This window comes from Pelobates fuscus, chromosome 12 (assembly GCF_036172605.1).
Source record: "Pelobates fuscus isolate aPelFus1 chromosome 12, aPelFus1.pri, whole genome shotgun sequence".
Classification (NCBI taxonomy): Eukaryota; Metazoa; Chordata; class Amphibia; order Anura; family Pelobatidae; genus Pelobates; species Pelobates fuscus.
Window position 1 is genome coordinate 126,828,496 of NC_086328.1, and position 14,652 is coordinate 126,843,147.

The 14,652-nt window shown below is 38.6% G+C and overlaps 1 protein-coding gene across 1 annotated transcript in view; it reads right to left on the minus strand.

Moving 5' to 3' along the window:
* Nucleotides 1-1,082: 1,082 nt before the first annotated feature.
* NUP160 (nucleoporin 160) overlaps nt 1,083-14,652 on the minus strand; it is a 40,377-nt gene continuing 26,807 nt past the window's right edge. Inside the window, exons 21-36 of the mRNA XM_063438499.1 lie at nt 14,029-14,098; nt 12,137-12,235; nt 11,726-11,845; nt 9,980-10,075; nt 9,809-9,903; nt 8,365-8,461; nt 7,661-7,766; nt 7,366-7,526; nt 5,895-5,955; nt 5,191-5,301; nt 4,814-4,937; nt 4,047-4,148; nt 3,793-3,934; nt 3,257-3,382; nt 2,981-3,085; nt 1,083-1,337 (exon numbers count right to left, since the gene is read on the minus strand). Of these exons, the coding sequence (XP_063294569.1) occupies nt 1,251-1,337; nt 2,981-3,085; nt 3,257-3,382; nt 3,793-3,934; nt 4,047-4,148; nt 4,814-4,937; nt 5,191-5,301; nt 5,895-5,955; nt 7,366-7,526; nt 7,661-7,766; nt 8,365-8,461; nt 9,809-9,903; nt 9,980-10,075; nt 11,726-11,845; nt 12,137-12,235; nt 14,029-14,098 (1,702 nt within the window). The 3' untranslated portion in view covers nt 1,083-1,250. The remainder of the gene's footprint in view (nt 1,338-2,980; nt 3,086-3,256; nt 3,383-3,792; nt 3,935-4,046; nt 4,149-4,813; nt 4,938-5,190; nt 5,302-5,894; nt 5,956-7,365; nt 7,527-7,660; nt 7,767-8,364; nt 8,462-9,808; nt 9,904-9,979; nt 10,076-11,725; nt 11,846-12,136; nt 12,236-14,028; nt 14,099-14,652) is intronic.

Genomic DNA, 14,652 nt, shown 5'->3' on the forward strand with positions numbered 1-14,652 from the left:
GTAATTAATGTTCTATATTTGCAGTCTTTGATAGCTGAGCCAAGCATTACCAGAATTAGAATACCGGTACATATTGCAGGACTGCTATTATACTACCGACTGCGATTTAGGGACATTTCCACCTCCTTCGAAAGAAATTGTTATGTTGATATTGAGTTGCTGAATTTTTACCATTATAGAAAAGGCAAGGTTTTTGTGTTTGTACTTTCCACCAAAGATACAAGTTCCCAAAACACAAGCCCATTTTATATCACTGCCAAAAAAAAAATAAAAAATAGAAAGGCTAAAACCTAAACAGTGAATTATATTGGATAGAAAACTAAATTGCAAAATTAAGGGTAAAATAGTATAGCGGAGACTGTTTCAACTTAAATGTTTCCCCTCAACTGAGGCCTGTATTATAAAACCCCACTATGAATTAGCTGCCGATTGACCATGAATAAACCTACAAGACACTAAACTAATGGATCACAAATTCTTCTACAACCCCCAAACATACGTTAGGGTTTACCTACTTGTGATGAACTGACAGTTAAAATTCAGCCTAAAATAGTCATGTTGTGATTATAGCAGAGTGAGATTTGTTTCACTACAATGCAGAATTTAGTTAATAAAGCACTCACTTCTTACATGTGCATGAACACACATTTCCCCACATTCGATAATTATAAACACCATCTCCCTCCCCTTCAGGTTTATTCCGGTTAGCTTTGTTCTACTTACAAAATGTCACAATATTGTGCTTTTTTTGCACCATAGTTTTAAGTTTTTCATTTGAGATTTTTGTTGGGTCCTTAAATCTCACTTCTAAATATTTATCTGCAAAGAGCTGGTTAAAAAAAAAAAGGGGGGGGGGGGGGGGAGGGGGGAAGGGAGGGCGGGAACCACGATAGGACCTTTTTAACAGCAAGTTCAAAAGTGTGATACAAAAATGTATGTCTTTAATATAACATGCAATAAAAATAAACAAAAAATATACTAAATAAAATTCTAAAATGAAAATGTACCACAATTATATTTAGGAAATAATTTATAATACAACATAAGTTGTCCTTGTATAGACATAAAATACTTGAAAGACATAATACAAAATACGTTGAAATTTATTAGATTTTTTTTACAAAAAATAACGAATTGTGATAACATATAAATTCAGAGTTCAATTAAAAGTATGAACACCGTACAAATAGGTTTCCAGCCTGGCCCTGTCCGTCATTCCTTTCCTGGGTTTTCTAAAGTTGAATCCTGTGTTAGCTGCGACTTAAGGGAAGGAGCCTTGTGGCAACTTCAAGTTTGTGAAAGTAATCATCCAGCTTTCTGTTAATCTTGTTCAGAAGCTGTTGACAAAGCAGAAAGAGGCATTAAGGATGGCTTATTTGTAGCATTACAGTTATTTATAAACATTGTATATACATATTCTAAATTAATCTTTATACAGTAGGGATAAGTATCTGGATTCTTGCTATATTTTGATACACAAAACCCAACCCAAAGCCCATACCACACACATGTCACATAATGCCGAGAAGTCATTGTGACAAAGTTGAAAAAGTAGCTGTAAATGTCTGTAGTAATGTTTTCTGGGTACAATTTCGCTATCTGCCATATCATATTTTTGGTCTTCTTGCTAATGAAGTGATTTTTTTATTAATATATTTTTTCATTAATTGTGTATTAATTATTTTTTATTAACTTTTTTATTACTAACTTTTTTTATTAACTTTGTGTAAAAGTATAGTGACTCCAGAATCTCTCCCTCTGCTTTCCCTTCCGCACTTTCTTTTGTCACATTTATCTCTTCTATGATGTATAATATATTACATTACTAATGTAAAATTAATATATGTTTGGGTCATTAGGATTATTAGAATGATGTATATACACATTTTACCCTTTATGCCATGTTTTAACATTTTCTATTTTGATGATTGTATGTTTAAGAGGTACAGATTGGAAGCACTGTTTAAAGAGTGCAATGGATAAGCTATGAATAGGCTACTGACAATGTTATTTTATTCTATTTTATTTCATATTATTGTGATCGTCTAAATCCTTGTGGGGACCGTATGGAGATGAAGTGGAACGCATATGCGTTCCAGCTATGCGCAACACAGACACTTCCAGGTTGGTGGAACGCACGTGCGTTCCACGGACGTTTTCTGGAACTCCATACAAGGACTGTGAAAAACGAGCAAACGAAGTACAGCTGTTTGAAAACAGCTGATTGGAGGAATCAAAGGAAAAACCGGCGGGAGGGTCTTTAAAAGGAAGCCACAGCTCCCAGAAGATTTGAAGCACCTTACTACTCCTGAGGAAGTCTGAGAATACAGACGAAACGCGTAGAGTTATTTGTAATTTTATTTCATTTTTATTTGCTTTTCCTGCCTACATTTCTGCAAGAATCTTCCTATTCAACATTGATGGGACATACAGATTTGTACTGATGGGCCTTTTTACCTTTTATATTGTAGGTGCAACCATTAAAGCTGATTTATACTTTATGACAGTGCTGTACTGTGATGTTTTTTATATTTTACATGCAATATCCATCATTCTAACTACGAGGAACTCGTGAGAATCCACTAAATTGAGGAGCCTGAAAATCACTTCCATTTTGTGAGTGTAACATAAATAAGGGGCCATTTGTGAATTTACGTTAATCCCCTATGAGCGTATTTTCTCTTTATTTTATAGGTCTAGGTATATCCCATTTTTCTATATATATTGAGGATTGAGAGGAATCCTTTGCCATACCTGACTAAAAAGGAAGTCATTATTTTTTGTTTATTTGCACTGCACCTGGGTGGTTTAAATTTGTATTTCTGTAATGAAGTGTTGTAACTGCTACAGCCATTCAGTTTTTTGATTTACTTGTAAAATATTGGGTTGCATTCTGTTCAAGGGACACTTAAATAGACACACGGACTTCAACGTTGGGTAATTACAAAGTGGATAGAACCTCAAAAGCAGCTGTACTCACATCTGTGTTGTGTTGATTGTTTCTGTTCTCTGACAAAGCCTGCAGCAGATTATCTATAGAAGAGTACGGAAGCCATACCAATGGAGCTGTAACACTTAGCGGTTTCTATAAGAGGAATAAATGTGAATGTAAATCACTTGTTAAAGCTCTACCTAAATACAGTAGCATGGTAAATTATCAACGGAAGCACTTCCAAGGCACAAAGGTAGCAAAGTCAGGACAATCATATCAAGAATTAAAAAAATATATATGTAAACCAGAACAAAAAATACTCACTTCAATGCTAAAATATTGGTGACCTTTTCCCAAAAGGGCGTCTGTATATTCCAAGACAAGCTCGGAAGCTTCATCTAGAAGATCATACTTCAAGTAAAGACGAAGAAGTTCAGCTGCATCCACTGCCTAAAACAAGAATATTTTATTATGGCCTGAACAAATTCTGCAAACATTGGGACTTTTTTTTGTTTTGGTTTGGAGACTGGTGGTTAAAAAGCCATAAATGAGGTGCTTGTTTGGGGAGGGTGTGTGTAGTGGGTAATGTCAGGGATGCCCATGGCTCTGTTCTTTTCCTGGGCCTGCCACAATTTGTCTTGCTCCTACCGGTCTATGCCAAAATACTCCATACTTATACTTCATTATTCCAAGAGCATTTGTTTTGTAAACATAATCCGCTATTTGTAATGTTTTGTTATCAATCATTTAAAACCCTGTAGGAAAATGTCAATAATTTATAAAATATGGTATATATTGTGTACTTATTTTATAAGGGGGCAAAGTTAGAATATGTTATATGCAATAATGAAGACTTATACCTTGTAGCTGTTGATTAACCAGTTGGGCAGAGGAATGCCATGTGACAGCAGTTTATTGATGACACAGCGATGGTACAGGCCGTTTTGTGATTCATATTTTTCCAAGTAGGAAGTCATCAGGCGCCAGGCTTCATCTGTTGCACTAGGAAATAATAAGACTATTTAATAGGTCTGCTGCACACCTAGACTCTCACATTAGCCCATCAGGAAAAGATACAACCTATGAGATATGCTCCAAGAGATTCACACAATACCTGGACTCCTTGGTCGTGATAACTGATGACCGTTCGTTTGCTGCCAGCCACTGCCAAGCTTCAGTCTGTGCAGATTCTCCGTTGTGTTGTAATTTGATGCATCTGGTAGGTAAAAGATGGACATGAATTCAGAAATGGTAAGCACAACAGGTGCAGAATGCTTCTAATGCCAAGAGCAGACGAATAATGAGCTGCTTAAAGGGACACTCCGGGCACCAAAACAACTTCATCTAAATTAAGTTGTGATGGTGCCAGGAGGCTCCGGAGGCACTCATACCTCAAGGGGATAAACCGTTCAACGGTTTAACCATTAAGTTTCCTCCAGTGGCAATGTCCACTCCTCCGAGACAGCTGGAATAGTTTTGGTACCTGGAGTGTCCCTTTAAATACAACAATGCATTTGAACTATGTGAAGTAGCAATTATTGATAAACACAAATTTAATGGTGAAAGAGGTTAAAATTGGGTAGTTTATATTAAGGGCAAATTCCGAAACAACTCTGTGATTGCATGAAATGTAATACTTTCCACTGAGCTGCTCTAAGTTATGCAAACGGGGACAGTTGCCTTCGGCAAAAGGGAAAATAAAGTTTACGCTTCTTTGTTCAACTAGAAAATGAGATCTGTTACGTATACACGAGATTGGATGCCAGTCATCCATTGGTTCCTGTGCACAAAAGCGGTAATAAGGGAAGGAATTCATTGTATATTTAAAAATAAAAATGTAAGTCTCAAATTAACTTCTGTTTAAAACAGAATTGCACTTACTTGTATGCGAGGCCTTCAAAAATAGGTGTAAGAGATAGATTATAGGTCTGGCAGATTAGAATAGCCGTGTCAAACAGACCAGCCTGGACCAGGAGAGATACCATTTCCTCTGCCGATGCTCTCCCTGCAGGACAGAAAGGAATCATTTAGTTTAAGACCAGGTGAACTAGCTACCACTAGGTGGCATAACCATAAAAAAGGGAATAAAAGCATTCATGTAAAATATTCATTTACATATTAAGGTAATAGAACAGATTGGAGTGTAGGAAGATTGAGCAGCCTTTGTTTTAGAGTTGATGTATACTGGTATGCATTTTTACAATGTGATCATCATGATATAACATACTAGAGATCGCTGAAGGTTTCCAAGCTCTAACCTGCAACAGCCGCAGTACTCTGATCCCACTGTGCCAAAGTGAGGCGTGTCTGAGATAGAACATACTCCTTCTCCAAGTCCTTTAGCTCCAGAATCTCAATTTGGCTACTTCCTGTTAAATTAAAATGATATTTTAAAGAAGAGACTTGGTATGATTTGAAAAAAAAACAAAAAAACACACCAATCTTTATATAAAAAAATGAAATACATTTGTCTGAACCGATTCATCTGAAAGTTTTTTCCCTTTAAGACTAACAGTTTCAACCATATGACGTTTTAGTCCATGCAATTAATTTAAGAAGAAAAAAAACAAACAAGACTCAGACACTAAAATGGTGCAAAAATGCGTTGTGTACTGCAATAGAAAACTGCTAAATTATTGCTTAGCATAATGGCTTGGTTGGGTTACTGCGGCTGATCACCCACAACTCACAAATTGCGATTTGACACCAAATGCACAGTATACACACACACACACACACACGTTTTTATATTTTGTTTTCCTTCCCTTCCTGTCACAGGCACCTCATTCCGGGGTCCTTTTTAATTATTGCACTGCAGAGAGTCCCAGGAGGGACCATATCCCAACTAATACACGTTGGCGTTGTGGCAGGCTATTGCAATGTATGATCAAATACTGTGTGTAGTATACACACACACAGACACACTTAGAAGTGGGTATAAATGGCCTCAGCTCAAACTTACTAGGGACAACAGGAGGTTCTCCATCGTGGTTCCTTTTGGGGGATGATCCTGCACGTTCATACTTTAAAAAGGAACATAGACTGGTTACAAGTCAAGAAACAGATCACTTTACATACAATTTTCCAACCCAGAATATGGCGAGACAGGCTACATGAGCATTGTAAAATTAGACATGCATATGTAAACATAGCTATCGAAAAGTAAGTATAATTATAAGTAAACAAAGATACATATCCTCAATAAGTACAATTTACCTTTCTATTTAACATCGAATGTGTAGAAAGTAAAAAAACACAAATTATCATACTTGATATGAAGTCAAAGCAGACCTTAGACCAGGCATAGGCAACCTTTGGCACTCCAGATGTTTTGGACGACACCTCCCATGATGCTTTGTCAGCACTATGGGTGTAAAATCATTATGGGGGATGTAGTCCACAACATCTGGAGTATCAAATTTTGCCTATCCCTGTCTTAGACTATGAAACTAAGATGGAGATTAATCAAAGTCAGGAAAGGAGTCTTATTTTTGGTCAGTAATATTTTGTGCTAGAATTCATCAATTTGTGATTTTTCAGCAATTCTCCTAGGTTGATTCTGCATTTGCTTGCCAAGTTCCCCATGACCTGTGAAACAGATATTCTGATCAGAATTTGCTATAAAAAAAAAAAAAAAATCCCATACTGACCCTGTCAAATACCCCCCAATCCGGTCACGCTCACCTCGTCCTGTAACAATCCCTCCTCCAACTGTACCACACTCACCCCCCGACTGCCACACTCACCTTGTCAATTAACCTTCCTGAAACCTGTCACATCCAACTCCGCTTGCTACAATCAGTCATCTAACCATACCACATTCACCCGAACCCGGTTATACTGACTCGCCAACCTTGCCACACTCACCCTGCCACGTTAACCCCTAATCCTGTCACACTTACCTCCCCTCACACTGTAACACTCCCTCCTCCAACCATGTCACTCTCCCTCCTTCATTCTGCCACACTAACCCCCAACCCTGTCTCACTCACCCTGCCACGTTAACCCCCTAATCCTGTCACACTTACCTCCCCTCACACTGTAACACTCCCTCCTCCAACCATGTCACACTCTCCCTCCTTCATTCTGCCACACTAACCCCCAACCCTGTCTCACTCACCCTGCCACAGTTACTCCTTTACTCATCCTGTCACAGTCACCCCTGAAGACAATCTTCATACACAAAGTCATAAAATATAGCTTCGCCACAAACACAGTGCACAGAGGCCACAGGCAGCCTTCCCATATACACTGTTCCATATACGTTAATACCAAAGTTTTTGTTTTTTGCGGCCCACATAAACTTAAACCTTGTTTATGAGGCCCGTGTTAGCCTTTGAGTTTGACATGCTTGATCTAACACATACCTGTATTAAACAATATTGTAAACTTATTGACAGAGTGAAGAAAGATTAAAGAATGCAATTTCATACCACAGATCCCGACGCAGGCTGAACTATCCACGCATATTTGGGGCGAATAAGGCGCAAACAGTTCAGACATGCCAGATAAGAATTCACTTGCTCTTGCAGTCCTTCTAGTGTCCGAACCTCCCTTCCAAGGCGCATCCCATATTCAAACATTATAGTGCCAGCTGGAGGAGGCAAAAGATACAATTTTAAATAAAAATATTTTACCACACACAAAGAGCAAGCTACGGCAATGCTCCGTTCACTTTGTGCCCCATAACTATGGCCAGTATGGAAATTATCCAGAAGTGTAACATACCTTTGCGATAATTATGCCGATGAATATGAAAAGCATACAAGAGTTCATAGTAACTGTGCGTCATCAGATCCACAGAACGAGCCCGTGATTCAATGATACTGACCACCTGAGACATTGGATCCAAAGTTAGGCTTACAGACACAAAATTATGACATCTACCCCTCCATCACTACAAAAACTCACTTCCCCCCCCCCCCTTAATATGTCACTTGGCCCTGAACATTTATTTTAAACTGTGAATCCTCATTCTGCTGGTTCACTTGTGGAGCTATCTTCCCTGGTGTCCAGTGGTTTGAAGCTGTTGCAGGGAGCTGTGCTTCAAGCTGTGATTAGCCCAGCTCCTAGATAGCCAGAAGGGACTCTGGTCCTGGATGCTCCATGGACAGAAAAGACTGTTCCCCTCTCACTCAGCATGTGTGTGGTTGATGGCAATATAAAACTACCAACCCCAAGGTAGCTTTTTCAGGGCTCACTGTCAGCAGAGAGCTTAGGACCCAAACATAAATGACTGCAGAAGAGAACTGCACAACCCACAGATCTACTTCTGAGCCTCAATGTGGTTTACGACATCAGATACACTGAAAGAGCACTGCTACCCAGTCATAAAACCTATAAAACCATATATAAACTAGGTACCACCCTAAAATCATTCCCATATTGTGGTTAAGCCAGGCCACAGCCATTAGATTTGGATTAACACTTACTTCATTTTGGAGATTTATATATGGAAATTCTACAAGGTCTTGAAGTTGGTAGCGTTCACACAAAACTATGACCAGCTGCCGCAAGCAATCCAGCTGTCTACATAACCAAAAATATATCATGATTTACTTGCTTGCAACATTTTATGTGGCAGTTACTGAAAAGAAAATGTTATCATACAACTGGCATGTTAACGTTTGAAGAGGATAGAACTTCATATGGTAAGGAACAGAGGAACGAGCAACGAGCACTTCCTTGGATTACTATTGGGTGTTCTTAAAGAAAGTGTATACTACACAAACTAGTATTCCTGACCCTGTAGTGTTAAAAGTTCAGTTTAACAATATATACTTTATCTCCTGCTCTGTAAATTGAACTTTAATCACACACACAGGATGCTCCTGCGGGGTCTAGAATGCTATTAACAGAGAAAGATGAATTCTAAATTAAACAGAATGTACAATAAAGGAAGTTTAAACATTAAAACTCTTTACAAGAAGTGTTTAGGAAGGTTGTGTAAGTCACAAGCAGGGAGGTGTCACTAGGGCTGTATAAACTAAGTGAATTACCTTCTAAAGGGCAGAAAATTGAACAGTGGGACATCAGGGGCATGGTCTATACACCAAAACTGCTTCATTAACTCTTTCCTGACTATGGCTGTCCTACAAAAGGAGGGCTTTAAAGCCATTAGGGTGGCCTAGCAATTGGGTCCTCTTGCTGTCTGAAATACTCCATCCTTGTCGGATGTGATCGGGGGGCTACCTGACAACTCGGGCAGTCCCCCTGCAGCCAATCTTGCGATCCAGTCCATCAGAGTCATGTGATTGTGATGACACCGCGATCACATGACTTGAATCGGCTGGATAGCAAGATTGGGACTGCAGAACCCCTAATATATAACCAAGAAAAATATTATACATACATATGTACATGCTATGTATGCAGCAGCCTTTGCCAGCCCTTCCCACTGAAAGTCTGTGCTGGGGAATGATCCAATCAGAGGCTGGAGGCATGAGCATGCCCATGATCACAGATTTCCTATTCTTAATGAGCTGTAATACAGTTCAATGAGAAGAGTGGGGGTCAGGGGTGCTGTAGTACAGTGTGCCTGCCACTTTCTTTACCTTTTAAAATCAGGTAGAGGAACTTTTATAATTAGGGACCGGAATCAGGCACTTTTATAAACTGTCATGAAAAGTATTTCAGCTATCCCCCACTTGTTGGCCTACCTCTTGCTAATCCCTGGCAGTCTTATTATCTTTACTTTCCAGGGTAGCTGTAACTGTATTAGCGTCAGAAGGCCAAATGGCTTAGAGTGTGTGTGTACGATCTGTCTACAATGTATCAAGAGTGTTGTACATCTACAAAGGCTAGGATCTACCATTTCTCCAGCCCTGTTATATATATATATTCTACATAGCATGTGTTAAACATATTTAGTCTTACCTGCTTGAGTCTGGTATCTGAGTCAACGCATCATATGCTTGGCAATTGTTTTCCATGTCTAAAAGGTGTTTGAATATGAGGGTCCGTAGCGTGGCCTAGTGGAAGAACAAGTTATTTTTTTAGAACACATAGAAAGGTCACACTGTAATGGGCGAAAGGGTCAATGTCTACCTGACTTTTCCAGTCATCGCCAGCTTCAACTACTGCCAGATTAGCAAACTGTATCACCAGTTCTGGCAGGCCAACATCTTCCAGCAAACACAGCACCTGGAAGAAAACCGTATGCAAATAAATCTCTCCATTACAGTAAGAGCATTGGAAGCGTCTTATTTGCCGATGGTGCTCCTATGCTTTTTAGATCTACTTTAAATTATTCTGTAGTACTTACACATCTAAACACACACTTGTCCTGAATGCACACCACTTATCAGTAATGTTATTAGTGAGGGACTTGCACATGATTTTTATAGGATGCAAAACTAATGTAAATCATAGGATCAGTTGTACAAGTCATAATGTGCACAAATGTGACAGCTGTTTCTTAGCTATTTAAAAGTCAGTCCATTTTTTTTTTTTTTTTTAGAAAGGAAGTTTCTTTGTATTTTCTCCCCTCTCACTGAAACTTTAATGTAACTTCTTCACTACCATCCCGGTTTATTATGAACGCTAAAAATAAAAATTCAGTTACAGAATATTCATACTTTTTACTGTGCTTTTATTGTATGCTGCTGTCCTCTCAATGTGACATTTCTCCCACACATGCCATACATATATGGTAGAAAATTCTCAAAGCAATTATGTAGAATCCTTTTACCTACTTACGGTCACATTACCCCAACGGTCACATTACCCCTCATATGTCAGGAGTCGCTGTCACACACAAGGAGGGAGAATCTGCAGCTCCATGATCAAAACACTCAGGAGATGCACTTTAGAAACAAGCATTTACTCTACTACTTAAGGCTGAGATTGTGATTGAGCTGCCCAAATGCTTCCATTGGTATTAACAGTGATAAAGGGTAAACCGTTTAAAATACATTCACAGATGTGGCCAATGGGATGGCCCCAAGCTGTTTTACAACTAAAACCCCATGATGGAGGAAGGAATAAGGGTGCGCCTAAAACAAGTGGAAATAACAAATAATAATATAAAAGTAGGTTAAGCAGCAATAACAGAAACGTCCGAAAAATGTCCAAATAGAATATAAAAAATTGGAACAACAGGTACCTATTAGTCCGAATATAAAATATTCAAATGTGCAAATGGTGGTCCTAGTAGTCAATCAGAAGAGTATGTAGCGTCCAAATGTATATTTGTAGTTTAGAGATAAGTATGCGGGAAGAACAAAAGAGAAAAAACTCCAATGGTGTAGTATAAAAACAAAATATGGATATTCTGTAAATAACAGTGGAACTACTCACAATATTCAGAGCTTAAATCCAGCTCTGGTATGGATAGCGTGAAGTGGAATAATCCCCACTTAAGGATATGTGGTGCTCCTCTTTGGTCCTTTGGTGAAAAGATGGAGTAGTCAAAGGTATATAGAGCAGACGTACTCTTCTGATTGACTACTAGGACCACCATTTGCACATTTGGATATTTTATATTCGGACTAATAGGTACCTGTTATTCCAATTTTTTATATTTGGACATTTTTCGGACGTTTCTGTTATTGCTGCTTAACCTACTTTTATATTATTATTTGTTATTTCCACTTGTTTTAGGCGCACCCTTATTCCTTCCTTTTTCCTCCATTGTATTCTAAGGGGTCTAGAGGGGATTTCCCTTTTTAAGGTGTGCTGCCTTGCTGGATTATTCCCTGTTTCTTATCAGCGCTGAACCTTATCCTGATCAAAACCCCATGATGCTTTAACATTTTTTAAAGCATGTCCTATTCACAATGTGTGATCCCTTACTTTGTTGTAATACTGAAGACGATGTACAGATGAAACTTCTCCATCTTCTACACTGATTAATCTCTCCAAGAACTCCTCTCGTTCTACCTCAGAAGCCGCCTGGGAGAAGCATTCTAGCGCCTGCAGAAAAAGGTATAACATGGGGTCATTGATCCCTCCACTTAAAATGTGTCAGACATAGGAACTGTACAGTTAGGATGTGTCTGGCTTCAGAGAGTGTGTCCATTGTGCCACATGCCGCAGCACCAATGTAATACATTACAGAACAAGCGGTAACGTTAAGACATACTTCAACTTGAGCAATCATTTTAATATACATATGTCAAATAATAGGATAAGAAAAGTACATGAAAATACGGTTTGTTTTTAAAATAATATTCTTAGCTCTTTCCCTATTATGTAATTTCTCACCTTCTGTCCTTCTCCAGTGACCAGATAACACTGCCCCATCATAAAGCAGCAAGAACCCAAATTGATTTGGCACCATGGCTGAAGCAGACGAACATATTCCTTAGATGGGGAAAGACAAATATTTATGGAAACAATACACATCAAAAACTTCACATGTAATTATTTTGTAAAAATTATTTTTAGAGAAAAACAGCGAAAACCATTAACTATTTGGATTACATGTGATGTGAAGTGCACACAACACCCAGTTTCTCGTGGAAAATATAACAGTAATCCTAAAAAGTGCATTTTGTGAAATAAAATGAAATAATGAATACATGCACTTCAACAGGAGTATCCACTTGTGAAACTACACCTGCCCCACTTAATTTATGTACTGTACAAGTAACCGTTAAATCCTGACTTCTGTTTTATTTCCATTTCAATATTACATCAGAAACCTATGTAACCCCCAGCAACATCGCCCAGGTTACATCTTGCATGGTGTGAATTAGTGTAATGGGCCTTCCATGGGGCCTATATATTTCCAAATTTACGTAATGTACCCGATGGTCTATGAGCCATGAGTTGGCATGCCTCTCTCATTCGTTAGAAGATGGAGCAGCGTTTCCGTTTCCAAATCTCTCTCCTCTATTATAGTATACTGACTGCAATATCAGTGGATTTATCTAGTATAAAATAACTCTGCTATAAATTCTTGTAATGGATTTTATATGTCTATATATATATTTTTTTATTTAATATAACATCTAAAAAGACAAACTTAATTGCTTCCAAGACAATCCTTATTTTAGAATGTATTCTCAATTATTTATATATTTTAAAGGAACACTTTAGGGTCAGGAACACAAACATGTATTCCTGACCCTATAGTGGTTTACCCACCATGTAGGTGGTTTGCCCCCCCCCCTCAGCCCACTTAAAAGTTAATAAAAAAAAAACTCCTTATTTCCAGCACCGAGCGGGTCCGCCGGCGCTTGCTCGCCCCCTTGGTGACATCAGAATTGGCGATTTTTAGCCAATCCAATGCTTACCTATAAGGAAAGCATTGAATTGCCCAAAATCGACAAGGAGGTGGGGCCAAACGCCATTTTGTCCAATCAGCACCTCCTCATAGAGATGCATTGAATCAATGTATCTCTATGAGGTAAATTCAGCGTCCCCATGCAGAGCGTGGAGACGCTGAACGGCAGAGCTGTCTACTGTGCAGCACTGTCCCAGGAAGCACTTCCAGTGGCCATCTGAGGAGTGGCCACTTGGAGGTGTCCTTAGGGGCATTGTAAACACTGCCTTTTCTATAAAAAAAAAACTGTTTGCATGAAGATGCCTTAAGGCAATGATTATACTCACCATAACTACTTTAAGCTGTAGTTGTTCTGGTGACTATAGTGTCCCTTTAAACAGAGGATCTCTTACTAACTATATAATATTAGAGCCACGATATCTGTATGGTTAGCCCTGCTAAGTTCTGTGCTTTAAGACGTTATAGTGGTAAAAAAGGGAACCAGCGGCGGCAACAGGCCCTGTATTTTTCGCATGCCCAGAGCCGATTGTTTTTTTCCCCAAGCACATCTTAGAAGTCAGCAATATATGTATAATACCATGTCTGTGAGCTCCCTGCACTTGATCCAGGAACAAATGCAGTAAGTAAATCTCAGGCTGTAATGGGAGGTATATGTGGATTAGATCTCTAAGGTTTGGATTTTAACACAAAGGAGGAGAATAATTGGGCATGGCTAGGATATGTGGACAGTTGCCTCTATTGCCTTATGTCTTGGGTGGACCAGTCTCCATGTTTGCAGGACTAAGTCTTTATCCCTATACAATAAAATAAAGGTAAAGAGTACTTAAGGCTCACATCTGAGTCAGAGGATCCAGCGTGTTAAACTCACCTGTAGCTGTGTGTACTGACAGGTTCTCATCAAAAACTCTGGGAAAAGGAAGCCGGGATTACTTGGCCATCTATTAACAATCAGCGTTAAAGAAGACAATTTTTTAAATATAGTACTGTACATATCAAGACATTTGAAAAGGTTCTGGTGAAATTCACTTTAGCAGAGCAAGGACAAGCACATAAATGCACCCTTATAGGCCAGGTCAACAACACTGGTCTGTTAAACATGTGATTTGCTGGATACATCAGCAAATAAGACATCTAGAGTAATTCATACAAAATATTTAAAATGTATTAAATAATGTGAGATATTGGTCTACTATATCTATACCAAGCTTGAAAACGAATGATAACTAGGAGAAAAGTGCAAAAATATAACAGGCTAATTAACGTCTAATATGACATTGCGCCCTTCTTAACTCAATTGAAAGCTTTTAAATTCTGCCCTTGAATCTGATACATAGGTTTTCCCATTACCCAACTCAATTTTAGTGCAGTGGAGAAATGGAAGGTTACGTTATTGGACCTAGCTGGTACGGACCACAGGTTTAACAGCTGAATGTATTATTCATCTATCTCAGGATAGGTGTGTGAGGTATCTAACAGATTCAATTGTAAAATT